This window comes from Ricinus communis, chromosome 1 (genome assembly GCF_019578655.1).
Source record: "Ricinus communis isolate WT05 ecotype wild-type chromosome 1, ASM1957865v1, whole genome shotgun sequence".
Classification (NCBI taxonomy): Eukaryota; Viridiplantae; Streptophyta; class Magnoliopsida; order Malpighiales; family Euphorbiaceae; genus Ricinus; species Ricinus communis.
This window is the reverse complement of record NC_063256.1, coordinates 5,453,243-5,480,605: the sequence shown is the minus strand read 5'-3', so window position 1 is coordinate 5,480,605 and position 27,363 is coordinate 5,453,243. Positions and strand designations below refer to the sequence as shown.

At 34.3% G+C, this 27,363-nt stretch overlaps 3 protein-coding genes across 4 annotated transcripts; 1 reads left to right on the top strand and 2 right to left on the bottom strand.

Annotated features, from left to right (window-relative positions):
• The first annotated feature begins 1,391 nt into the window (after window positions 1–1,391).
• Window positions 1,392–13,324, top strand: LOC8274774 (AP-1 complex subunit gamma-2). Its single transcript, XM_002520980.4, has 18 exons — window positions 1,392–1,711; window positions 2,858–3,160; window positions 3,319–3,460; window positions 3,967–4,140; window positions 4,676–4,855; window positions 5,229–5,383; window positions 6,126–6,216; window positions 7,100–7,263; window positions 7,764–7,818; window positions 8,567–8,689; window positions 8,845–8,940; window positions 9,384–9,511; window positions 9,897–10,001; window positions 10,090–10,346; window positions 11,131–11,376; window positions 11,463–11,638; window positions 11,969–12,073; window positions 12,881–13,324. Exons 1-18 carry the CDS (start codon window positions 1,680–1,682, stop codon window positions 12,974–12,976), a joined length of 2,628 nt encoding a protein of 875 aa, XP_002521026.2. The 5' UTR covers window positions 1,392–1,679; the 3' UTR covers window positions 12,977–13,324.
• A 701-nt stretch (window positions 13,325–14,025) lies between these two features.
• LOC8274776 (RING-H2 finger protein ATL47) lies at window positions 14,026–17,069 on the bottom strand. Of its 2 annotated transcripts, none has more exons than XM_002520982.4 (2): window positions 15,292–17,069; window positions 14,026–15,050 (listed from the first exon to the last, which is right to left on the bottom strand). In XM_002520982.4, the coding sequence occupies exon 1, from the start codon at window positions 16,416–16,418 to the stop codon at window positions 15,294–15,296; it is 1,125 nt and encodes a 374-aa protein (XP_002521028.2). In that variant the 5' UTR covers window positions 16,419–17,069; the 3' UTR covers window positions 14,026–15,050; window positions 15,292–15,293. The 2 variants fall into 2 exon arrangements, with proteins under 2 accessions (XP_002521028.2, XP_015575836.2); XM_015720350.3 differs by having other exon boundaries at window positions 14,039–14,762.
• Window positions 17,070–26,078: 9,009 nt separating this feature from the next.
• Window positions 26,079–27,157, bottom strand: LOC8274777 (transcription factor PAR2). Its single transcript, XM_002520983.4, has one exon. The coding sequence runs from the start codon at window positions 26,994–26,996 to the stop codon at window positions 26,727–26,729; it is 270 nt and encodes an 89-aa protein (XP_002521029.1). The 5' UTR covers window positions 26,997–27,157; the 3' UTR covers window positions 26,079–26,726.
• Between the last annotated feature and the right edge of the window lie 206 nt (window positions 27,158–27,363).

Below are 27,363 nucleotides of genomic sequence, written 5' to 3'. Positions count from 1 at the left end.
TAATTATATTGATATATAATTGGTTATTTTTTTAGATTAAATAAGATAAAATAAAAAATAAAATCTGAATCAAATAAAATAAAATAATTTTTTTTGGGCTGAGAAATAATAAATAAATTAAAAATGAGTATTTAATATGTTAAAGAAAAAATGGAGGCCCAAATGGCCAATGGCTTAAATAAGTGAAAGTTGTACGGAGATGTAGTCACCAGTCGTGAGCTAACCTTCCTTAACCACTAATCAAATCACATTTCAGTCTCCAACAAAATACCATATTCTAAGACGCTTCCCGTCTAATAGTCCAATCAAAATCCCGAATTGAGCACTTTCATATCACGTACAGGTGAATTAATCACTACAACTAATACACGCTGTAAAAGAAATCTTAGTGCGCATAAAAATTTCATCCAACTTTAAACAATTTTAGTTAATTTTTCCAAAGTTTTTTAAGAAGTAACGGACTAAGATATTTATTTTAATTCTACAATATAGTTAATTCTTAGACAAAATATTAATTTGACACTGAAATTAACAAAATATTAATTTCTTCTTTTAAGAATTTATTAAATAAGTAACTAGTTTCTTCAAAACACTTTTCACTGGGAAGAAAAATATATCATCTTTCATCTTCTCCAAACCCAATACTACCATAAATATAAAATCATTATACATTTAACAGCAACCAAAAGACAAGCAAGAACTAAAAGTAACACAACTGAGAATACCGAATCAAAAAGCTTTTATTTACTCATTTTATTTATTTTTTGCTAAGCAAATAAGTCCCATAACTACCTTTAACCATCCATTTTGTATTTTTGATACGTATGATTTGCACTTTTATTATAATTCAGTAAATAAATAGAATCTAAATATAATCGAAAATTAAAAAGCGTCGTTATTTTTTCATCGTCTTCAAAAGTGATAAATGATCAGTTTGTTTCTATTTAAACACTTAAAGAATATTTTGAATATAAAAATGAGAATAAGGTATTTAGTATTTGTCTCTGTTAAATATGAACAATTTTTTTTAAAGAATACTCTCAATATATAAAATAATATTTGTCAATTTATAGTGTTTTTTGTTGAATTTACAGTGATTTTGAGTTTATTGAAGATGAATTTTTTTTCGTGAAATGATGTTTTGAAACGATTAGCTGCTGTTTCAAAAAAAATTAATTTTTTTTAAATATTTTATTAATTTAAAGTGCTAAATCAGCATTCTTTAGTTAAAAATTTGTTGGAATTGTCAAATTAAAATAAAAGCCTTTGCCTGTTACTAATTTTGAGAAAATGAGCTAAAGTTGTTAAAAGTTACAAAGTTGAGGATGTTTTTGTAATTAATCCTATAAATAATATTTCTTGCGATTTTGATTTCCCGTTTGGCTTGTTTTAATTTCATTACGAAGACAAAGTACGAAACTACACATAAAAGCACTAGTTATTTTTATTTTTCCCTCTCTCTTCTCTGTCTTTCTTCAGATCCAAATCTATCTTCCTTCTCTCTTTCAGATCGTATTCGGATCCTCGATCACCCAGTTCGGGTCAATCCGTTTTTACACACTGAATCCGATGGTACAGTTTTGATCAATCGACTTCTCGCCTGTTGTTTGTTGATCTTTCATTTCTTTTGGATCTAAATTTGAGCTAGAGAATTAGAAGCTTCTGAAACGGACCCAAACATGAATCCCTTCTCGTCCGGTACGCGTCTAAGGTGAGTTCAATTAAAACCAATCTTACTCTTTCCATTTCTGTACTATTAGATCAGGTTACCAATTATTCACTTTCTTCATTTTTTTTTCTTTAATCTGATTGGGAGGGTGAGCTTGCAATTTTGCAATTCGAGTTTTTAATTTCATTGCCCTAACTGAGACTAAAAGTTTAATGCCGCTTTATGATTAGGATTTTAAGAGCTTGAATTTTATTTATGTTCTTAATCTAGATGTGGAGGTATAATGTGGCATTTACTATGCATGAAGTCAAGTGTTAGGCATATAATAAACTATTTTCAAATTTAGAGTATGTATTTTGATGGAAGTAGAATGAGTAATTTTAGACTGCTTTAAAGTGATTAGCAATTTATATAATATTGGAACCGTATTTTTAAATTGATTTTATAGATATACTGATTCAATGGTAGATATCGAGTAACTAATGGTGAAGTAGAGTATTCTAAATTAGCTGATGATACAGGATGTAGGTTCATGGAGGAATTGCACAGTATTATCAATGTTCAAAAGAAAGCTTTTCTTATATCAAGATTGGTTTTAGGAATTGCAAAGCACTTACGAGATCTTGACCTGAGATACAAAACTTAGTGTGTTTAGCCTGTTTTGTGTGTTATACAAGATAGAACATTTTGCAAAGAGATAATTGGGAGGCTAGTCAATGTCAATGTTAGATTTTTGTTATCAATATGTTTGATACTTTGATTACCTCTTTTTGGTTGGGATTAAAGGAAACAACTATTTTATTACGGGAAGGGAGTGAATTTTGTGCTGTTAGTAGTTAAGAAGAAAGGAAAGGAAATCGTCCATTTTATTTGGTACGCGAGGTTCAGGAAAAAGGGTTTTAATTAGAGAATTTTACTTTACCTATATTTTTTCTCTTTCCATTTATGTCTTATGAGTAAACTGATCTTGGTGGCACCAGCACTGGAGGGATCAGTCCCTAGTTTTATCTACTATATATAACCCTTTCTCATATGCGATTCTCCATCTTTACTTCATTATTACTGTCAAATGGGGACTTTTGGTCATTACTTGCTAAAAGATTGAAGCAACCTGCCAAATTATACATATCATTGATGCTGGTTGATAGACCTAACCATGAAGTTGGGCCTTTTTATACTACTGTGCAGGGACATGATTCGGGCAATACGTGCTTGTAAAACTGCTGCAGAGGAACGTGCTGTTGTAAGAAAAGAGTGTGCTGCTATTCGTGCTGCAATTAATGAAAATGATCAAGATTACAGACACCGTAACCTGGCCAAGCTCATGTTTATTCACATGCTTGGTTATCCAACACATTTTGGTCAGATGGAGTGCCTGAAGTTGATTGCGTCAGCTGGATTTCCAGAGAAGAGAATAGGATATCTTGGCCTCATGTTACTTCTTGATGAAAGACAAGAAGTTCTAATGTTGGTCACAAACTCGTTAAAACAGTATCCAATTTATATTATTCTTGAGCTGATTTTGAATTTACATGTTTTTAATATCTGTCTCAACTTTGTGACACAATGGTCTGATATTACTTACAATAACCAATATAGTGAATGGAAAAGAAAGAAAGCCTGTTTTAGCAACCTTAACTCATTTACAGAGATCTCAATCACTCGAACCAGTATATTGTCGGACTTGCTCTTTGTGCTTTGGGGAATATATGTTCAGCAGAAATGGCTCGTGATCTTGCACCGGAAGTGGAAAGACTGCTGCAATTTCGGGATCCAAATATTCGCAAAAAGGTGATTTCTTTTTTTACTTTTTCACTTTTATTTTGTAGAGAGAACAATTTACAGTTTTTCGGCAATAGAATTCTAAGTCAATGTGTGTGAATCCTGATTATTTTACCTGGCTCCCATTAGAATTCTAAGCCAGACCCCTATTTTTGCAATGCTGAAACTCTTTGAAATTAGTGGCAACCCTTGTAAGATAAAAGTATTGAATGGTCTGAATCAAACTTCCTGCCCCTCTCGCCAGAGAGAGAAGAAAAAAAAAGGAGGCTCAAAAGTGATTTCTCTGGTTCAAAATTTGTTTCACTGAACATGTTGTTTAGAGTTTTTTTTTTTTCTAAATTCTTTTTTTACCTTTTTTGGTAAAAACTAGTGTCATAATCTAATATTTGGATTTTCTTAATGAAGATATGCTGTTACACAACTGTTGTGCTAAAGTGCTTATCTTGCAATTTGGTTCATTTATGTTGTATCTTTATCTCACATTCTTGTAACTTAATGCTTTATGATGAATATAGGCAGCATTATGCTCCATACGGATTATAAAGAAAGTCCCTGATCTGGCAGAGAATTTCATAAATCCTGCTGCTGCCTTACTTAAAGAAAAGCATCATGGAGTCTTAATAACAGGCATTCAACTTTGTACAGATCTATGTAAAGTCAGTCCGGAAGCCCTAGAATATTTCAGAAAGGTAATTTCCCATGGCCTGTGTTATAGTGTTACTAGAATTATATGAAGTATTTACCATCTTTCTTTTCTTTCAACCCACTGGGATGTGCTGCAGTCTGCAAACGCCTAATGTGAGTTCATTCGCTTGGTCACATTAGTACTGTCTTTAGGCATACTTTTCTGTAGAAATGCTTCCACAGTACATCTTATGCAACCTATAGGCTTGAACCTGAGTTAGTTTTGACGTTGAAGTGATTAGGTAAATCTCAAGACTAGAGGTTGCGTGTGTAAATTGTGGATACATAGTGTGATTTTAGATCGATGCTTTTCTTGACAACCCCATAATAATAATTTATAATTAGTGCATGGCTCATTTTGCAATTTGTTTTGTCTGAAAGGAATGCACAAATAAGGATCTGTTCATAACTGTTTTTAAAATGGCTATATTGTCCAAGGGCTTTTTTTCATGGAAAGAACTATGCTTTTAGTTGGTAACCTTTCTTTATCTCATCATTATTTTTCTCCAATTATGACAAGATTAAAAAATTTGTGTGTAGAAATGCACGGATGGTTTGGTCAGGACTCTAAGAGATGTTGTGAACAGTCCATATGCGCCTGAGTATGACATTGCTGGCATTACAGATCCGTTTCTCCATATCAGATTGCTTCGGCTTTTGCGCATGTTAGGCCAAGGAGATGCTGATGCTAGCGATGCAATGAATGATATACTTGCACAGGTCAGTTGCCATTTCTTTTGGGTATCTTTTTATTGTATTTTGCCCTGTCATTTTGGAGGGAATTTTGATTTATTGTAGGACATCAGCTGTCTAAGACATGAATATGTTCTTGGATTGTGATTTTATGTATTAAGCCTATTACTTTTAAGCATTATGGAGAGATAATGCAAGCAGATAAACTTTTTCTCCAATTGTTTGATATTTTTTCTGGTTCCTAATTATAAGTGTAATTGCAGTCGTATATGGTTCATTACTTTATTATCACCTTGCATGTGTATTCAAATTTCACATTTCCTTGAAGAGATTGTTTCTTTAGAGTAGACTATTTGCTTAGTTACTCATATTTATTTTGTGGCTTGGCATTTCCTAATAGGTGGCAACAAAAACCGAGTCAAACAAAAATGCAGGGAATGCTATTTTGTATGAATGTGTGGAAACTATCATGAGCATTGAAGATAACGGTGGCTTACGAGTACTTGCTATTAATATCTTGGGAAGATTCTTGTCAAACCGCGACAACAATATCAGGTTTTGTCAAAGAAAAACAATATTCTGTTTTCAATATCTTGTTCTTTCCACATTTTTTGTTTTAACTTTGTGATGATTTTACTGATCAATCAGGATTAAATTTCTTTTTGACAGACTAAAATTTGTATGATAGTTATATTAAATTTCTTAGGACAAGCTACAGAATATGATTATATCTCCAGATTTAACAAAAGTTTATCAGCCAGAAATATGAGTTTGTTTCTTTCACTTAGTGTTGATTTAGTGATCCTTTTGTATTCTCGTGCCAACCATATTCACATATAATGATCTTATCTTTTTCCTGTATATTGCTAAATAATCCTGTTAATATGTGAACCTGTTGAAAGAAACAACTCAAACTTTATATTTAGTTGTTACAAATTAGCCTTTGTGCATGCAAGCATCTATTTTTGTGAAAAAGTGATGTGTTTTTTTTTTTTTCGTTTGATAGCTATCTAGGTACTCAACTTATTATACGTTGGATTTTTGTGCATGGCATATCTCAATTTGAATTATTTTTTCTAAGCCAAGCTGTATGCTGTTGAAATCAACTTATCTGAAGTTTTTCAAATATTTTAAGGGCCTTTTGGGACATGAAGCTAGACTATTTTTGTGCTGTGCCTCACCTATATTGCAGTTCCATTTCATGAATCGCATTATGTATTATCAGATCAACAACCTTGATTTTCATTTCTGTTATTTACCCTAATTGCTCTGCTATTGATTCTCACATTTGTTTCAGATATGTTGCTTTGAACATGCTGATGAAGGCCATTACTGTAGATGCTCAAGCAGTACAGAGGCATCGGGCAACAATATTGGAATGTGTTAAAGTATGTACTTTTGTGCCAGTATTCATATTCTTTTGTTATTAATTTAATGGAAAAGTGAAGAGTCTTTGAAAAATAAAACTATTGCATCCATCAATATTTGGTTATTGCTAACACTAAAACTGAAAGGATGCTATGCAATAAAAGTTAAATGCACGAACAGAATTGCCCCTCTATTTTGAAATTAATGCGAACTTTATGTAAGCAAAAGCCTTATTTTCCACTAAACTGCATGCTGTTTTGGTGCTGAAGGTGCTTGAAATGTTATAATCTGCTCAAATAACTGGAATGGAAATAGAAAAGACTGATGGAGAGATTAATCTAAGATGAGCTTAGGACTTCTACTGTATTCTGTTAGTTCTCTATACATCATAGATAGGTTGATGTGTCTAACATTTATAAGAGCCAATTTTTTTCTTGTGCATACCTTCCCAGACATGCATAGATGTTTTAAATTTGGGTTTTTTTTCTGCTTTTGGAATAATTCACTCTAGAATACTTATTCTTGGAAGTTTTGCCATCTAATACTCGACACATTAATACTGAATCTTTGGCTCTTGGAATATGGGGCTTCTATATTAAGATCTTCTTTTTGCCTTTCCCTTGGGCATAACATTGAACTCTAAGATTAAATTTTGATTGACGTTTTATTCTCCATTGATTTCCCTTTTCTTCCCTATTGATATTTCTATTACTATTTATCTGTTAACTCTTAGCCTGCCAGTACATCTTCTAACATATTGGTAGTTGCTATATTTTAAATTTTCAGTTGATATGTTAAAGCTGAACCTGAGAGATTCCTTTCTTATTTGACTCTTGTTGCTATTGCTGACAAATGTGAGTCCTTGAATAAACTTAAGAATAATTTGTTCATTTTGCTTCTCAGGATTCAGATGCTTCAATCCGTAAAAGAGCCCTAGAACTTGTTTATCTTCTAGTGAATGAGAGCAACGTAAAGCCTTTGACAAAAGAACTAATTGAATATTTGGAAGTAAGTGATCAAGAATTTAAGGGAGATCTTACAGCCAAAATTTGCTCCATTGTTGAAAAGTAAGTTGTGCAATTCATAAATGATTTATGCCTTTTTCCCTTGTTAGTGGATATGTTATATGCTTCATCAATTCAATTGATATAGCATTGGTTGCTCCCATTTCTATATGGAGGGAAACAATGCTAACCCTCATATTTAGTTTGGACATGGCATAGAATTCATGTTTCATCTTGTATAGAGAGATAGTAGGTGAATCTAAATAGTGCTTCCAGTGACCATGTATGCATGTGTTTTGCCTGGGGACCATCTAACTGTCAATTTCCAAGCTGGTAGGCAGAATTTTCTGATAAAAATTTCTGTTATTGCTGTTTCATTTTCTTTTTCAGTTATGTTTTATATTAATTTATATTTAGTAAATTGCTTTCATGAGCCTCCCACATCTATGGAGAGTAGAGATAGAGAGGGTGCATTTGAATTCAATTAGAGTTGGTTATGAAGAGTATCATAAGTAGTGTCCTGAGATGTTTAGTATATTTACTTTTGCTTTTTGGTCCTTTAGGTTCTCCCCTGAAAAAATCTGGTACATTGATCAGATGCTCAAGGTTCTTACTGAGGTAAAAGTCTGAATGTCAACTCTTTTATTAGTTTTGTTTGCATGTTTGAAGTTTGTTTGGCACATTTGTTTTTATCTGTAGCTTGATCTTCATACTGGCTGGAAATGACTGCTATGAGGGATCTCTGAATTAAGCAGAATTTTATAGCTTCATCAAATACAACTTATATGTATTTCAGTCGAGATGTCAGAATACGGAATTACTTTTTTCTCTTGAATCAATTAAAACAGGATTGTATTGTGTTCTGTTTGACGTATTGCACGATATGTGAATAGCATCATCCTCTATGGTTCTCTGTTCTGTCACCGTCCCGTTCACAATCTTGTCTAAACTATAGCCCTCTGGAATGCTGGATTAGTGCACATGCAGATATGTCCAATTATCTCAAGAATTTGACTTCAATATTCTACCAGCTTCAGTTATGTGTTTTACAAAATAGCGGCTACCATAAACTTTGAATGCTCTTATAGCCTGGAAATTGCTATGTTTTAGAAACTCATGAGAAATAGAGGTATTAAGAAGTGATTAAATATGTCTTTTGAAGCTAAATCATGCTGAAATATGAACTCTAAAGAAATAGTTTGAGCTTCTTTTAAAGCTAATTCATGTCAAAAGATAAACCCTGAAAGAGTCCTTTGAGCATATCAATGAGCAATCCTGAAACTATTGTGGCATCAGTTAATCTTTTTGCCTGCATTTTTTATTTTTATACTTTTAAAAATTCTTATCTGAGTGCTATGCTTAGTAGGCTGGAAATTTTGTAAAAGATGAAGTGTGGCACGCCCTTATTGTTGTGATAAGCAATGCCTCTGATCTCCATGGATATGTAGTCAGGGCACTATACAAAGCATTTCAAGCATCAGCAGAACAGGTTCAAATTTTCCTTCTGGTAGTTTTGTATTTTAGAAACCTATCAGCTTGACCATTCAGGTGTCTTGCATGGAATTTGTATCACGTTTTCTAAAGGGTGTCTTGCATGGAATTTGTATCACGTTTTCTAAAGGGTTATTCAAATATTTTCATTAGGAAATCCTTGTTCGAGTGGCAGTCTGGTGCATTGGAGAATATGGTGACTTGTTGGTCAACAATGTTGGGGTGCTCGACATAGAGGATACTATAACTGTGAGTATGATCTTATCCATGTGGGAACATACAATGGCATTGATTCATCTGATGTATAGTATACTTTCATAATGTTACTTGCATAAGATTTATTTAGCAATATATCGAACTCAATTACAATGGTTAAAGTGGCTGGACATGTCAATTTGCTTATAGCCTCTTCCATCATCACCCAGAAAAAGATAAAAGAATGAAGAATAAAATGTCTTGCAAGAATCAATAAATGGTTAAGTTGTACTTGTGGGTTTGATCCGCCAAGAGTGGGAACAGTGGGTGAGATCATCGATCATTTGCCACCTCTTTCCCCCACCCAAAGAAAACAAATGAATAAATAAGAGGAAAGAAAAGAAGTTGATTTATTAGTTTGCTAATTCTTGTTCGTATTTACTTCAATTCTTTTCTTTCCTTTTCGATGGCCTGCTAATTTGAGCTTTTCTGAGCAGGTAACAGAGACTGATGCTGTGGATGTTGTTGAGATTGCTATAAATCGTCATGCCTCTGATCTTACTACTAAAGCAATGGCTTTAATTGCTCTATTGAAGCTCTCTTCCCGCTTCCCATCTTGTTCACAGTATGTTAATGTTTGTTACTTCCATAGCAAGTCTAATACTTTTCTTCTTGCAATCGTACACACTCTTTATGATGGTATTTCCAGTTCACTAAGCTGCATAAATTATCTTTAGACCCAATACACGAGATTAAACATTGCTTTTGACATCTACAGCCACGTATGCAGTGTGAAGTGAATAGACCTTGTAATCTAGTATCACAATTTTATACAAGTAACTGGCTATAGTTATCCTGCAAAAATCTGGATATGCTCTGACATTTCAGTTTTGTCTCTAGTCTACAAGTCCTTATTTGGCCTTATAACACAAAAAATAAATTGTTCTTTGAATGATATCAGAAAATCTGTAATCTAATAGTAAATGATTGTTGCTTGAATTATTTTCCAGGAGGGTCAAAGATATAATTGTTCAAAATAAAGGAAGCCTTGTGCTTGAATTGCAGCAAAGGTCACTTGAGTTCAATTCTATTATCGAGAAGCACCAGAGTATCAGGTAAATAATATATTTTTTTACTATTCTAACTCATTTTCCTTCAGAAGTTCCTTGTGGGGTAAATGTTAGATTACATGAGTTTATGCAGATCTGCGCTGGTAGAAAGGATGCCAGTCTTGGATGAGGCTACTTTCAGTGGAAGGAGGGCTGGCTCATTGCCAACAACTGTTTCAACTTCTAGTGGGGCATCACTTAATATTCCAAATGGAGTTGCTAAGCCCTCAGCAGCTCCTCTTGTAGATTTACTTGATCTGTCAGATGATGCTCCAGCTCCTAGCTCTTCTGGTGGTGACTTTCTTCATGATCTTCTGGGTGTTGATTTAGCGCCAGGTTCAACACAACCAGGTTAGTTTGGGACTTTGAGGTGTAAATCATCTTCAAAACCAAACTTCTTTAGATCCTAAGAACCTTTTTTCAATTGTCCATCCATTCTCAAAATCCCAGGGCCTGGTGACATGAATGTGAACAGCATTTGATCTTTGTTTCTCTTGTACTATCCCCTAGAAACATAGTAGACATTATATGAGATTCAGTTAAATTCCTATTTGGTTGACTATGAGATGTTCTAAGGTCATACTGATTGAATGACCGCCTTGCTTGAAAATGCAGTGGATCATAATGCCTAGATAATTTCTTACAGTAAATACCAGTATATAAATTTAGATTCTGACTTCAGAAGTTTTAGATAGTTTTGGATTCTGCAATTTGTTTGAATGTAGGTGTAGTGGTGTAGAGCGGGGCGTAAGGCCATCTTGACCCAAATGGTTTTGTCAGTGTGGGTTAGCTTTACATGCTCTGTCTTGTTGAATGCTGTTTAAATATATAGTTTGTTTGTACCTTCACATTGAAACATGCTCAATTTTTGGTGGGCTTGGTTCTGTGAATATGCGCTTAACCTTGGTTTTGTTTTCTATTCTGTCTAAACAGTTCTCATAATATGCCTCGTTGAGTTCTTGTAATATTTTTTCAAACTTTGGGTAGTCGACGTTTATTGGTTTAAATGTTATTATATAGAATAAATTTGCTTTGCAGTTGAACTGCTTTCTATTGACAGTTACATTTTCTTTTTTTTCAATGTGAATCATTCATGCGAATAATTTTAGCTGTAATCTCTCTCTATGATTTATAGGCTCAAACCAGGCTCCAAAAGCCGGCACCAATATTCTACTAGATCTTTTGTCAATTGGAACACCCCCTGTACAAAGCAGCTCGTCTACATCTGACCTATTATTATCTGGTCAAGATAACCAGACACCTATCACCACATTAGATGCACTATCCTCGCCTTTTCCTTCTGCACAAGTCAAGTCTTCAGTTGGAGCTTCTCCCATGATGGATTTGTTGGATGGCTTTGGCCCTAGCCCGTCAAAGCATGGTACAACTTCTGTTCAACTTGACAATCTGTTTGGCCTTTTCTTTTGTTTAATATTCAAGTAGTGACAACTTTATTCCTGTGACCAGAGGAAAATGGCACAGTTTACCCATCTATAGTTGCATTTGAGAGCAGCAACTTGAGGATGACATTCAATTTCTCAAAGTCACCTGGAAACCCGCAAACAACAATAATACAGGCGACTTTTGCAAATTTATCACCTAACGCATTTACCGATTTTGTTTTCCAGGCAGCAGTTCCAAAGGTAACTCCCAGGATTTCTTTTTAAATTTTTATGCTTGCGTTGAACATCCGTTTTTACTAGAGAAATGACTCCCCAGCATTTGAATTCTGGTTCGGTTCCCCACTTTTCCTTAAGAATATCAAATATAAAGCTTGTCATATGCAAGAAAGTGCCTGTGGTTTCTGATTGACTGGTTGTCAGTTTGTCATTATATTGAGATTCATGTAACCAATTTTACAAGACAACCAAAAGAAAAAAGAAAAGTATGGGTGTTCTGATCCAGTTTTGTTGGAGAAATCTTACATTTCTTTCAACATACTGTTCTGAGTTTTTCTTGTTATCAACTTTCAGTTCCTTCAGCTGCACTTAGATCCGGCTAGCAGCAATACATTACCTGCGAGTGGTAATGGGTCTCTCACGCAAAATTTGAGAGTAACTAACAGCCAACACGGAAAGGTATGACTTTGCATGTTCTTTAACATTGTTTGAACTTTGGATTCTGGAGCATAACATTTATTGTCATGTATCGTACAATATCAAATATTCTGGTAATTACCTTGTTTTTCTCTATGGGAAAATTATGTTTCTCTTGATGTGGTTATGCCATAGTCTGTATCTGGAGTTGACGCTTTTGGCTTTATGCTTTCCTAAAAATGAAGATAATGCTTCCTGGTTGGCCCATATGCATCACATAAGCCATTTCAAACATTGAAAGGATTCGCCAATCATTTTTTTTCTTAAACAGCTACACGCTTCCTTGGATGTAAATATAATATCCTTAGTGAAGGTTGTGTATCAATACATGATTTGCCTTTGATTTGACATGTCACTCTGGAAAATTGTCAGCTGAGAGTTGGTATGTTTGCTTTGAGAAAATCATTTTGGTCGAATGGTGTATCTGTTTTATGGTGGCAACCATCTGAGGGAACATGAATTAACGGTCTTTGTCTGCCTGACTGGTTTGCTTAGTTATAATTTTTCATTAAGGATGACCTGTCCTTCCTGTTTTATGGAATATGAAAAATTTCATACCTTGTGGCAGAAAAACAGAAAAAATGTTTTCAAATGAGCTATAAATATAAAAAAAATTGGCAGTGGCAATCTAAAATTGCTGCTTGCTTGCCGCACCTTTATACTTATGTTCTTGCATCATTGGGTGCACCACTGCTTTTACCATTACACTTTGTTCCCAAACCAGTATCTCAAATTTCCTGCGTTCTCTTGTTTGCTGCTATAGATAGTTAAAATCTATGTTCTTTCCAGAAACCACTTGTGATGCGCATAAGGATCGCTTACAAGATGAATGGCAAAGATATGTTGGAAGAAGGACAAATCAACAATTTCCCTCGTGATTTATGAAGTTAATTAGTCCAGAAAGTGGCAGTGATGCTATTATGTATGAGCTCTAAAATTTTTTGTCCTCTGAGAAGCTTCTTACTGTTTGTAGTGATAGTAAAAATATCTTTCTTGTTTCTATTCTTCTACTCGAGGGCAGTACTGTAGCAGTCGATGGGAGTTTTTGGGCTTGAGTTTGGGATGTGCCCTAATATCTCACAATTTTTTTTTATTAAAAGAAAATTATCCTTAGGTGATTTGTGTACATTATTACAAAATTTCTGTACGGAGTTGTGAGAATTAAATTTTGCCTTTCCGAGGCTCAGCGAAAGGAACTCCTGCTATAATGGGGACATTTGAGTTGCTGTGTAATGGTTTTTGAACTGTTGGGTGATCTTCTTCTTCTTCTTCTTCTAAAGTTTCAGATATTGCTGCTAATCTCAATTTTAAACACTGGTCTCTGTACATGTATTTGAATTATTTTTAGTGAATTTTATTTATTATTTTCACTTCAATTAATTAATCAACATCAAGGCAGAAGGAAGAGAGGTCCTTTCGTGTCCTTGAGAGCTGCACAAGAACGAGATAATTTATCAAATACATACTTGAATAACGGATAGTTATTTATTTATTTATTTTTCTTTTCTTTTTGGGATGGGGTGTTACGACATTGGCAGCATGAACCATTTAATTATATTTGTACTTTCTGTTATCATGCACTACAAGAGAGGAGAGAAGAGCATATATTAATAATTTTGCACGTACCGCAGCTGGCATTAACTTGAAGTTTACGAGTTTGATATTAAAGACAAGCCAACGTTTCATCTTAATTTTATTATTTTATGTAATACACCAAATCTGCAAATGACTTAGGATGCTGAGTACTCCCTCAACCCGCCCATTATTCTATTCGTCACCTTGGAATCATCGAAATCATCTAATGCTTTCTCTGATCAAGAGTCAAGACCCCATCATTTTATCAGAAAATCTTAGCATTATTTTCATATCAATCCTGGCGAGCATTTATTTTATTTGTTTCAAACAGAAGCTGGGATTGAGAACAAGGAGAGTGACACCAGTGATATCTTGGCTTATTATGTGTGCTGCGGAGTTGGTATTCTCTATTATTAATAATCTCGAACTTACCTACTACTTATGCATCACTTTTTATCATCTTTTGGCTTACCTGCTATCAGACTCCCGTGGCACCTGCACATGGCTGTTGCGGTGTTTTGGACTGGGCCCACCTAATCATCCCCTATCAACATCCAACTTCTTACTAGACTTTGTCCTCCACTACTACCCCCCAATTTGGTTTCTCATTTCCATGCCACATTTTACCAACTCCAATCATATAATTGTTCAAATTTTGGTCGGTAACTCTCATTGCAATATATAATTACTAGTAAAGTTCTGATCAAAAGGAAAAATATACGAGAAAAAGTTGTTCAGAGTACACGCTAGAGTAAATATAACATAAAAAAATATTCTGTTGTTAGATTAGATTAATAGTCCAATAGTGGAATATTTTGCGGATTATCTTGATTGGTTTATTAAAATTTTACCATCATTCACTTGTCTTTCATTCAAATACTGTGTAAAAGTTTATACTTGGTACAAAAACGTGGTATAGAATGTATAGCAATACTAGTATGATGTGAAAAAGAACAGGTATTTCTTACTTTCTTTAGTTTCAATGGAGCATGGAATCATTTATAATGAGAGGGTACTCCATGGCCCTACTACAAACCCCACTTATCATGTCAACGAAACAAATTATGGCTCCTCATCACAAGAGTCCCTCAGACCACTTTTCACCGATCCCACCACATCATGCAACCCAGAGAAAAGAATAAAAATGTTTTAGCCCAAAAAGAGACTCCATAAAAATAAAATAAAATAAAAAATAAAAAAAATCTTAAGCCTTCCTAGAAGCAACATCTTGATTTGACTATACTTTAACCCTGGAATGGATTCCCAAGGGCATCTCACTTTTCCAGCAGAAAAATGCAACGCAACCAATTCAATTTCCATTTCTTCAAGATATGCAAAATGTTCCCTTGTCCTTTTAAAAATCAAACTAACAGGAGCGCAAGGCCTAATAAAGTTTTGCAAAAAGAAAAGCATTTTCTCAGCCTTATATGAAATTTCACTTAACAAAAGTGTTGCATTAAAGGAACGAAATTGCAGAGGCCAAATTTGCAGTGGAAAAAGAAAAAAGAAAATTATTATAATCAAATCACTCATACAGCAAAAGCTTGAAAAATTTGCTTAAACAATTGGATTAATTAGTTGTATTATATGAGCTAATACAATCAAAGCATAGGAAATTAAAATACCTTCATGTACAATGAGTTCTATCGCACCATGGCAAACCTACAGCAAGAGGAGAAGAACCCATATAGGTATCTGAGGAACTTGGGAGTTTACCCTTCCTAGACCATTGCCATATCTTTGAAACAGAAAAGCTTTCACCTTTACTTCTAATGTTAATCTTCTTCCCTTCAGCATCCCCAATATCATTTGATGATGTATTCCCGTTTTGTCCATTTTTACTTTTCACAAGCTTGAAACTACCAGTACCAACATTTCTGCCAGGGCATAGAGCCACTTGCAAATTCAAATCAGCAACGACATATTGATAAGACCCCATTGAGAAACATCTCCTTGCATCTAAGTTACTGCTACTGGTCTCTCCCTCTACTACTCTATCTACTTCAACATTTGAGCTCTTAAACTTGCCTAGTCTAACAGAAAACACTCTTTTGGAATTAATCCTCTCATTCTCTGCTGGTTTCTGTCCAACAGAGATCCCATTTCCTACATTGCTCGAAAGACCCTCTTCTTCCCTTGATTCTTCAAAATCAAAAACTGGGTTTTCAAAAGAAAGTCCAGGTGTATAAAGTGTCCCTCTACAGAGAGGACAAGTTGAATTAGACAATAACCATGTGTCTATACAATCAATATGAAAAGCATGACTACAAGCCGGAAGCAATCTCAACTTGTCTTTCTCTGAGTATTCGCAAAGACAAACAGCGCAATCAAATGGCTCTTTTAGACCCATAATTTCTTTATAAAGAAACACAGGCAATGCATCAATAAAAGCTTGATCTAGACCAGAATCATGAAGATGGAAAAGTTGTTGTAACTGTCTTTGGAAAGCATCAGAACCTGACATCTCTGGGTATCTATTGGATTCGGACACTGAAGAAGAAGAGGAAGATCTATGCTTTATGAGAAACCTAACAAGTAAGTGAAGAAGACCAGAAATGAAAAATATAACAGCTAGAATAACTATGATAAAAAGAATGGCTGGGCTTATTTTGTTACCAGAAGAAGATTGTTTTTGGTAATCACTGTTATATGGCAAGGAAGGAGAAGATGAAGAAGAAGTAGAGAGCAAAGAGTGAGGATAATGTGACAAGTGACCACCTTTATACATGATCTGAGATTGAACCCGAGACATTTTACTCAAATTAGCATACCATCAAGCACCATCAATCTTCTCATTCAACTTACTTGAATTAAAAACTGTTGTTATCCATATGCAATCTCAGAAAGACCATATCTTTCTTGCTTCGAGATCAAAACCCAACTCATATTATGAGGTAAACAAGTAACAGGCACATTTTTTTCTTGCACTTGAAAGGAACCCAGTTCATTATAATTGAAGAATTTGAAGAGAAGCTCTGTAACCAAGACTTCAAGATGACGGCTTAAGTAGGAGATTTTGGAGCTAGAAATGTCAATTTTCCTTTAAGCCTTTTGCTTTAACATGAAACCCAAGTCATTGGAGTATTAATAAAATGGAAATAAGCTAACAAAGCCACCTAAACAGCACTTTAGAGACGTCAAAGGTTTTGCAGTTTACCTACCTGACCTCAGTCACTCAAATAACTATTCAACAAAAGCCCATTATTCAATTTGCGAGTCTTGTCTAGCTTTGGACAGTCGTTTCACAGAGAATTCTTTCGAAGGAAAAAGAAAAGGGGGAAAAGGGAACCCTGCTAGCAGCAAATAGTACTACTTGTTCGATTTATATTGGATTTGGAAGGGAAAGGCTTTAAGGTTGGAGAGAGAGATAGAGAGAGAGAGAGAGAGAGAGAGAGAGAGAGTGGTAACAGCAGCGAAGTATGCTACTGCTAGTAGCTTCCAAAAACGCATTGTCAAGGGACCCAAAGGAGAATGGCAAGGGCAAAACAGTCTTTCAACGTAAACGTTTAGGCATTGTTTATCTCTTCTTCTGTCACGGGAACTCCACAATCTCGTTTTTTAATTATTTCTTTCTTTATCTTTTCGATTTGGTGAGGCTTAAATCCTATGCTCACTTCTAAAATTATCGGATCTCACCGTTAGACTTAACGTATTAAATAATTATTATTTTTTAATTCCTGCTGTTAAATTTCAAATTGCAATTGGTATTATTATATCTTAAAAACATAAATTAATATTATCTTTTACATCGATAAATAAAATCTAATTTTCAAAACATTCTCAATTTTTTCTTAATTCAAAGTAACGCTCTTTCTATCCCTTAATCGGAGAATGGTAACTGAATTAAAATTTTACCCATTTTGAAAAATGATAATTGGAAAGTGTTGATAATTATTTAACATTTTAATTCAAAGCGGAGAAAACAGTTTTCTTAATAAACTATTGTTTTATGTTATTCTTCACAATCGCATATGGACGATGCGTTGGTTCAATATTTCAGGATTCCGGCCAAACCTAAGCAACGAAAAACTTGCGCCACAACAAAAGTATGACGCTGAAAAGCCCAATGGACATAATAAAGTGAGAAGTTGGATTTCGGTTATTCACTGGGTATCGGACAAAATCCAAAACCTAGAGTGGGCCGAGCCTCTCTCAGAAATTATAACAGATCAAAACATATCAAATTTTAAAATCCAGTTTATAAACCATAAGCATAATAAATAAAACCTTTAAATTTTAAAATACTTTAATTATCTCTACAACTTTTAAATCACAATAATTACATCGTTGAAGTTAATTTTATTTTTTACTATTTAATGCATTAGACTCTATTAGTTTTAGATGATAGAATAAATTTTAATTATTTTTATCCGACACTTTTTTGCATGTAAAAAAATATTAACTTTGCTTTTAGAGTGTAAAAATAATAAAATAATAATTTCTTATTCAAGAATTAACATCATTATTATTAGTTAAAATGAATTAGATTTAAAAATATATTTATTATGTTTTTCAAATTTTAAAAATTAATCCAACTATTTTAATGTTTAGATATTTAATGAGACTTTAGGGTCCTTTTTGCCTATCTTAAATATCAATTGTTGATAAAGTATTTAAATGATGTATGTAGTGTTCCTCCCTGCTACTAGTTTGTTTATCAACAAATATAAATACAAATGCTCAGTATAATGTTTATTTTCCAAAATCAGAATTCTTCAACAATATCACCGCAACAAGTACAATCACAATCCCAGCAAGATAATCACAACAAGATAAGCAATTGGACAATATAAACAATTAAGCAAAGACACAAGGATTTTACGTAGAAAACCCCTTCGACGTGAAGAGTAAAAACCATAGGACGATTAGGAGTCCACCCAATTGCTCTTATTATGATAAAAGGAAGGTTACACAAACCCAATTCCAAGTCTCAAATAGTTACTCAAATTATCCAATAATAGACAACCATAATTAGCAACATATGAAAGAGAGAGAAGTGAAAGATATCACCAAAATATAGAGTTTCGTCCAGCAGCCATATCTCAATATTCGAAGCATGAAATGACAATCAAGCCGTCCAAATTGAAGCCTCTGATGACCCAGATGTGCAGTCAAAATTTAAGCAAAATTTAGACTACGGATGAGCTTCGATCGGAGATGATCTTCAAGACTGTTTTTTATTTATTTTTATTTAGCAAAAATAAAACCTCTTTTTGCTGCCCACCTTTTTCTTTCTTTCCAAGTGAGTTGCTCTCCCAAGATAACAAAACAAGCTTCTTTTGGAAGCTATTAACTTTAGGCCAAAATAACAAATATAGTTATGAGTTTCTCCACATAGGAAGGGACCCATAGCCCAACAAATCTCCCCCTCCCGACTATGCGGAGGTGGTTGCCATTCCTGCAAGCGAACGACAAGTCTCAAACTTGCTCCTTGGCAATGCTTTAGTCATCATGTCGGAACCATTATCATCAGTGTGAATCTTTTCAAGCTCAAGAAACTTAGAATCAAGAACATCACGTATCCAATGATACCTCACATCAATATGCTTAGACTTAGCATGAAAAGTGGAATTCTTAGCAAGATGAATTGCACTTTGACTGTCACAATACAACACATACCTCTTTTGTATAAATCTAAGTTGACAAACAAATCGCTTCATCCAAAGCAATTCCTTACATGCCTCTGTCGCTCAATGAACTCCGACTCAGTAGTAGATAATGCCACGCATTTCTGCAACCTAGATTGCCAAGATACTGCTCCCCCTACAAAAGTGATCATATAACCCATAGTAAACTTTCTAGAGTCAATGTCACCTGCCATATCAGAATCTGAATAGCCAACAAGAATAACCTTGTCACTTCCAAAACAAAGCTTCATATCTGTAGTGCCTCGTAGGTATCTCATAATCCACTTAACTGCATTCCAATGCTCTTTTCTCGGATTAGAGAGAAATCTACTAACCAAACCAACTGCATGAGCTATATCAGGCCTCGTGCAAACCATTGCATACATTAAACTACCTACGACAGAAGCATAAGGGACATGCTGCATAATTTCCTTCTCTTCAGTAGTGGAAGGACTCTGTTGAGTACTCAATTTAAAATGTAAAGCAAAAGGAGTACTCACAGGTTTTGCTTTCTCCATACTGAACCTCTGAAGCACTTTCTGAACATATGCTTCTTGTGACAACCACAACCTTCGAGCCCCTCGATCACGGATGATCCGCATGCCTAAAATGTATTTTGCTGGCCCGAGTTCCTTCATAGAGAAAGTCTTACTCAACTGTTGCTTCAAACTCACAATTCTAGCCACATTTTGCCCAATAATAAGCATATCATCAACATAAAGTAGCAGAATGATAAAGTCCTTGTCAAAATTTTTTTTTAAGAAAACACAATGATCGCAAGAAGTTTTCTTGTAGCCTTGCACCCCCATAAAGGAGTCATACTTGCGATATCATTGTCTTGGAGCTTGTTTTAGGCCATACAAGCTCTTCTTCAATTTTCACACATAATCTTCTTTGCCACTGACTTTGAAGCCCTCTGGTTGTTCCATGTAAATTTCTTCTTCAAGGTCACCGTGAAGGAAGGCAGTCTTCACATCCAACTGCTCAATTTTCAAATCAAGACTAGCAGCAAGACCCAAAATAACTCTAATGGAAGACATCTTAACAATCGATACAAAAATCTCTTCAAAGTCTACTCATTTCCTCTGATTGCAACCTTTTACAACAAGTCTAGCTTTGTATTATGGTTTCGTTGCATTCTCATCTTGCTTTTGCTTGTAAACCCATCGATTCCTCAAAGCTTTCTTTCCCTTTGGTAGCTTCATGAGATCAAATGTGTGATTATCATGTAGTGATTTCATTTCATCTTCCATTGTGTCCATCCAACACTGCTTGTCATCACTATCCATAGCTTCACCAAAAGACTCAGGTTCTCCCCGTCAGTTAAGAGAACATAATCAGAAGAAGGGTACCTCATAGAAGGGTTTCGGTCTCTGGTAGACCTTCTCACAGGGTCTGGTTGAACTTCAGGAGAGCCATGATGATCAATCTCAATAACATCATCATCATCATCATCAATAGGATCATGTACCTCTGGAACACTGGCTTCATTACCATTACCTTGCACCTTCTCAGCGAGTGTAGGTGCAGAACTCAAAGGAGGTACATCCAAATCAACCAGATCATAGCCATTATGAGATGTAGTCTCTTGAACTTTCTGAATATCTTCAATAGTTTGATCTTCAATAAATACTACATCCCTGCTATGAATCAATTTCTTGTCTATAGGATCATAAAACCTATAGCCAAACTAGTCTTGACCATAACCCACAAAAATGCATTGGCGAGTCTTAGAATCCAACTTTGATCTTTCATCATTTGGAACATGCACAAATGCCTTACACCCGAAGACACGCAAGTGATTGTACGAAACCTCCTTGCCGAACCAAACCTTGTCCGGAACATCACCATCTAAAGAAACACAAGGAGACATATTAATCACATGAACAACAGTAAATAAAGCTTCACCCCAAAAGTGTCTCGGTAGCTTTGCCCCGGAAAGCATGCACCTCATTCTCTCTAACAAAGTTCTCTTCATTCTTTCTGCCACGCCATTCAACTGTGGAGTTTTCTTGGGTGTTCTCTGATGTCTAATATCCAATGACTTAAAGTAGTCATCCAACGGTCCAATGTACTCACCACCATTATCAGAACATAGACACTTTAACTTTCTACTAGTTTGCCTTTCAACCAAAGCTTGAAATTGTTTGAACACATCAAGTACCTGATCTTTGCTTTTCAAAGCATACACCCACAACTTTCTTGAACAATCATCAATAAAGGTTACAAAGTAAAGTGCACTGTTAAAAGTTTTAAAGTTCAATCGAATATCTGGGACATGTCGAACATTGTTGAGCACTAACTTCGCTCCAATGTCAGTCAGCAAGCAAACATCTGTAACACCAACAACTTGAGCCAAACCATCATTTCCCATCTTCAATACCCCATAGTCACCTGGTGTATAAGACATGAAGAATTCCTTCCTTGATGTCACGTGAAGTGAGGCTCTACTATCAATCACCCAACTTGTCTCAAATTTAGCTAGGTTCACAGAACTCTCATCATGTACAATGATAAGATCATCAAATGTTGCGGTTGCAGCTCGATCATCATTATCTTGATCTTTCTGATATTGCTTCTTATCTTGCTTGCCATTACCACCCTTATTCTCTCTTTTCCACTTGTAGCAGTACTTCTGAATATGACTTGTTTTATCACAATAATGGCACTTCAAGTTTTTGTATCTCCCATGGGACTTGCTCCTACTCTTATCTCTGCCACTAGGATCTTTACCCTCTCCCCCTATTTTCAGCAACATAAGCTTCTTCGGAAGAGGGTGACACACCATGAGATTTCTTTCTCATCTCCTCATTCAAGATACCAACCTTAGTAAAATCCAAAGTGACTTTGACATGTGGTGTTGAATTACAAAGTGTCATTCTAAAAGTGTCCCATAAATCAGGAAGAGTACCAAGCAACAAAAGTCTCTGAATTTCATCATCAAATTTTATTTCCATGGCAGACAATTGCTGGATAATGCCATGAAAATCATTTAAGTGATCAGACAAGGCCTTGCTTTCCCTGTACTTCAATCCCATCAACTGTTTGATCAAGTACAATTTATTATTGCTAGACTTGCTTGCATAAAGGGATTCAAGTTTTTTCCAAAGAGACTTTGCATGAACTTTATCATTAATGTGGTTAAGAACATTATCATCAACCCATTGATGAATAAACCCACAAACTTGCTTATGCTCAAATTGCCATTGCTCATCAGTTTTACCTTCTAGTTTCTCAGCACTAAACACAGGTAAATACCAACTTTTTACATACAACAAATCTTTCATCTTCCTTTTCCAAAGATGATAGTTAGTGCCATTCTACTAGTGTTTATATTGCTAGAATCCATAGAGAAAATAATTAAAAATACCGTGGCTCTGATACCATTATGTTGGGGTAATACTCCTCCCTGCTACTAGTTTTTTTATCAACAAACACAAATACAAATGCCCAATATAATGTTTTATCTCCCAAAATTAGAATTCTCCAACAATATCTCCGTAACAAGTATAATCACAATCCCAGCAAGATAATCACAATAAGATAAGCAATTGGACAATATAAACAGTCAAGCAAAGGCACAAGGAATTTACGTGGAAAACCCCTTCGACGTGAAGAGTAAAAACCACAGGACGATTAGGAGTCCACCCAATTGCTCTTATTATGATAAAAGGAAGGTTATATAAACCCAATTCCAAGTCTCAAATGGTTACTCAAATTATCCAACAATAGACAACCATAATTAGCAACATATGAAAGAGAGAGAAGTGAAAGATATCACCAAAATACAGAGTTTCGTCCAGCAGCCATATCTCACTATCCGAAGCACGAAATGACAATCAAGCCGTCCAAATTGAAGCCCTTGATGACCCAGACGTGCAGTCAAAATTTGAGCAAAATTTGGACTACGAATGAGCTTCGATCGGAGATGATCTTCAAGACTGTTTTTTTTTTTTATTTAGCAAAATCAAAACCCCTTTTTGCTGCCCACTTTTTTCTTTCTTTCACCCACGTGAGTTGCTCTCCCAAGACAACAAAACAAGCTTCTTTTGGAAGTTATTAACTTTGGGCTCAAACTAACAAACATAGTTATGGGTTTTTCCACGTAGGAAGTGACCATAGCCCAACATGTAGAAGCATTTATTTTCATCATAAACTAATTATTATTATTATTATTAATATTAATGATAATAATGATCATTTGTTGTTATATTTTTTTTTATATATCTTTGATGGATTTTTGGGCTTAAAGTGAAATATGCGAAAGCTTGTTCTCGCTCCATTTGGCCCAAATCTAATAAAATCACAGCAAAGGTACACACGCCACTCTCTCTATATACTTGAGACTTTCCTTCAAATCACAAGTTCCTACTTCCCTCAAATTTCTCATAAGTAATAAACTCGCACAATATAAATATAAATATAAATGATCAACTATCAATCAAGCTTTATTAAGTGACTTTTATGATTGGCATGCAATCAGTGGCACTTGGGTCATTCTAACTAATTATGATTGAATTTTCTTATCAAATAATGGAGTGCAAGAAATCATAATCGGCTCAAAAGGTCAAGATTTAATTGTTAATCCTGTCAAACAGATGGTTAGTCTCCCTAACTCCCTATTCTAATATTAATCTTCTTTTGTCTCTAGTCCTCCACAAACTTGGTGGTGGTGGCAAAGAAAGAAGATTGAGAAAACTAGTGCAAACAAAACTAAGACAATATAATGTAGACAAGATGTGGGGGTTTTACGTGCTTAGTGGGTCAGATCCTGCAGGTCCTAAACTAAGTCCAATTTCTCAAATTTATATGGACATTACACCCACAAGTTTATGTATTAGGTTCAACCCGATACACCCAAACCGCCCCAGTTGAGGCAGATCTCCCAGATAATTTGAGAATTTGAGTGCCAATCAATGCTCTTAATCTGAGCTTACATTTAGCAGTCCATCACACAAGAACAGTATCTAGGCCCTTAGTTAAGTTACTGAATGGCTGGAAATAAAGGTTGAGAAGATGATAGGTAGGGCATAGATCTTAAAGTAATTTAAGATAAGAACTGCAAATCATGTCTTAAAATAGGTACAGATCAGACCATATGAGATTGTGGTCTAAGAAGGTTCCCTCCATTGGGGTTACATGAGCAGTAGGCATTGTTTGTCGTTTATACAGTTAGTCTGATTTATTTTAATGTTGTTTGGATTCTTGTTCCAGTTGTTTGAAGTTCTCATCAGGTTTGGTTAATTTTGATGTTTTGATGAATCAGTACTTTTAGCGCAACATTAGGAAAAAGAGAATAGCTATAATAGTTCTGATAATGACACATGTGCAAAATAGAATTTTTAAGCCATTCTTATAATTATTATCACGATAATTGGACATTAATTCTTTTTAGCTTATGAGTATTTAGCCGTTTAATATATTAATTGTTAATGTAATTCAACGGATATTTGAATTTATTATTTTATAATATATTAACACTTTTAATATATATTTAATTCGATATTTTCAAATGTATTAGACGGAAATACTAAATACTAATAAAAGTTACAATTGACATATATTAGATTAAATTAAATTTAAATTTAAATATTAAAAAAATAAAAATTAACCGTGTGAAATTAAATAAAAAATTAAATTATTAAATCAACTAATTCTTAAGAATTTAAAAGAAGTTATTATTATTATTATTATTTATTTATTTTTAACAATAGTATCATTATTTAACTTTTATGAGAAAATATTTTCTGGTACATAAAAAATTAAAATTGCCTAATTTGTTTTCTTTACTAAAAGAAAAGAACAGGGTATCATATGAAGAAGTTTGGCTTCTCCTGATATATTTTAATTTGACAATTAAGCTTAGCTTGGCACAATCTATTCCTCTCTTTTAAAACTATATGAAAAAAATGAATTTCTCCATTCATAATTCAGAGGCTGCTAGGTCTCCAATGGTAGAATAACTGAAAACAAAAGGAAAGTGGCCTTTATAAATTATGATGAAGAAGAAGTGATTCCAAACTAATAGAATCCTCTAAAAGAAATAAAATAGTAGTAAAAAAGAAAAAGATATAATAAATAGCTCCTACCGACAGTTTTGCCGACTTTGATATCTAATTATCAGTACGATCAGTGGGAATGTTTTTCACACTATATTATTTAACTTTCACCAGTTTTATGAGCCCATAAATTACTCTATTTTCCTTCATTTTCTTTTCCAAATAAGTTCTTTTCCGCTCTCATCTTGTTTCCAATTATAGGGTTACGAATCATATTTTGTTCTTTATTACTATGTACTTCTGAATTACAGCTTTTTATATATAGTAATAGAGTCTCTGTGCTTTTTATATTGAATCTAAACACTCTTGGAATTTACTCATTATGGTATTTCATGGCCTTGCATTTCAATTCGAGCTGCACTGACCATGTTTTGATTTTATTAAATGAGACTAGTCACTCCATATGCTTTTGAAAAAAAATAAAAAATTTTAAATTTGAAGTGATAAATGAATTTTCACCTTTTAATAAATAAAAAAATAATTATTTTTATTATATAATCTACATTCCATTAACTCTTCCATAAAATAAAAGAAAAGAACTTTATAGAGTCGTATTAACTAAATGAAGAAGATATACAATCAATTTTAATCCACTAGTCTTTATTTAGTTATTTGAGTGTATTACTATTCAAAGTTCTTAAGGTAGAATCATTGTATAAGATATGCATACATAATTACAAAAAAATATATATATATAATGGGAAAAAAGAAAAAAAGAAAGAAAGAAAGAGAAGAAAATCAACTGCAACTAGAAAACTATCATGACAGTGAAGGCTTGGTGCAATATACATATAGGCATTAACTGTTTCAGCAAACTGCATACAAAATAAGTTGCAAGGAATAAATCCATGAACTTTTCGAAAGCCAAGAATCAACCTTGAAGAAGAAGAAGAAGAAGAAGAAGAGGATGGTCATCAGAAACTACAAGTACAATTGAGAAACAAGAATTATATCTTTACCGAAAAGAAGAATCAAGACTGACCCGTGTACTGCTAACTCTCAACATCGATCTTTCACATTGAAATATATTTAAGTACAAGCCCCAGAAAAGCCAATATTAAGAAGTACAAGTATAGAGTCACCCAATGCTAATACTGTTATTAAATATTTTTATATAAAAAAGTTACATGCATATATGATGAAAATAATTAACGTGCGTTTTGAATCATGTTATAGAAGCATACTAAAAACTAAGTCCCACGAAACTTAATCATATATATAGCTATTAATCATAGCCAATAATGGAAAAAAAGAAAAAAGAAGAAGAAGAAGAAGAAGAAGAAAACAAAAACATGAACTACTAGCTATGCTATATATATATATATATATGGAGAGAGAGAGAGAGAGAGAGAGAGAGAGGGATGTGCATTGATTTCAAGGAGTAGTATAAATCTCAGAAAGAGCTTGCAAAACGTTAACTTGCAACTCCAAATGCAATATATAATCAGCGGTCCTTAAGAAAAGCCGATCCGGCTGCAACTCTTCTCCACCAGGAATTAATCGTTGCAGCTTCTTCACTCTCATTTGGATGGATGTTGTCGTGGCTGTTGCTGCTCCCCTCCGCCTCCTCCTCCTCCTCCTCCTTCCCATCGTCGTCCTCCTCCAATTCACCTTGCTGACATCTCTGCACCCATTCATCCCCATTAATGTATGTATTAAATGAAGTATGAAAGAAAAAAGAAAGTAAAGGAGAGAATGTGGAAGTTTAATTGTGGGAATTGGAGAGAAGGAATAAGAGAAATGATGAGAAAGGATGGAGGGTTCCGTGTGATAGTTTATAGTTATAGTTATAGGAAGGGGCCATGTGAGCCGAGCCATTGCATAGGGTAGGGTCTGTTTTATTTTCAATTTTCTTTTTAAAAAAATAAAATTAAAGTGATTTAATTCCCTAGACACACTGAATCTTTTGTCGTTTTGTTAGATGTGGAGGTTTATGGGGGGTGGGGTGCACAGATGCTAGAGCGATCAACGACCTACGCACGTGTCTGATAGCTATCTCTCGCACGCTTAA

Coding starts and splice junctions, on each gene's coding strand:
- LOC8274777 (XM_002520983.4), bottom strand. CDS start 26,996: ATGGGGATGAATGGGTGCAGAGATGTCAGCAAGGTGAATTGGAGGAGG.
- LOC8274776 (XM_002520982.4), bottom strand. CDS start 16,418: ATGTCTCGGGTTCAATCTCAGATCATGTATAAAGGTGGTCACTTGTCA.
- LOC8274774 (XM_002520980.4), top strand. CDS start 1,680: ATGAATCCCTTCTCGTCCGGTACGCGTCTAAG. Junction 1,712..2,857: donor TCGTCCGGTACGCGTCTAAG/GTGAGTTCAATT, acceptor ACTACTGTGCAG/GGACATGATTCGGGCAATAC. Junction 5,384..6,125: donor AACCGCGACAACAATATCAG/GTTTTGTCAAAG, acceptor CATTTGTTTCAG/ATATGTTGCTTTGAACATGC.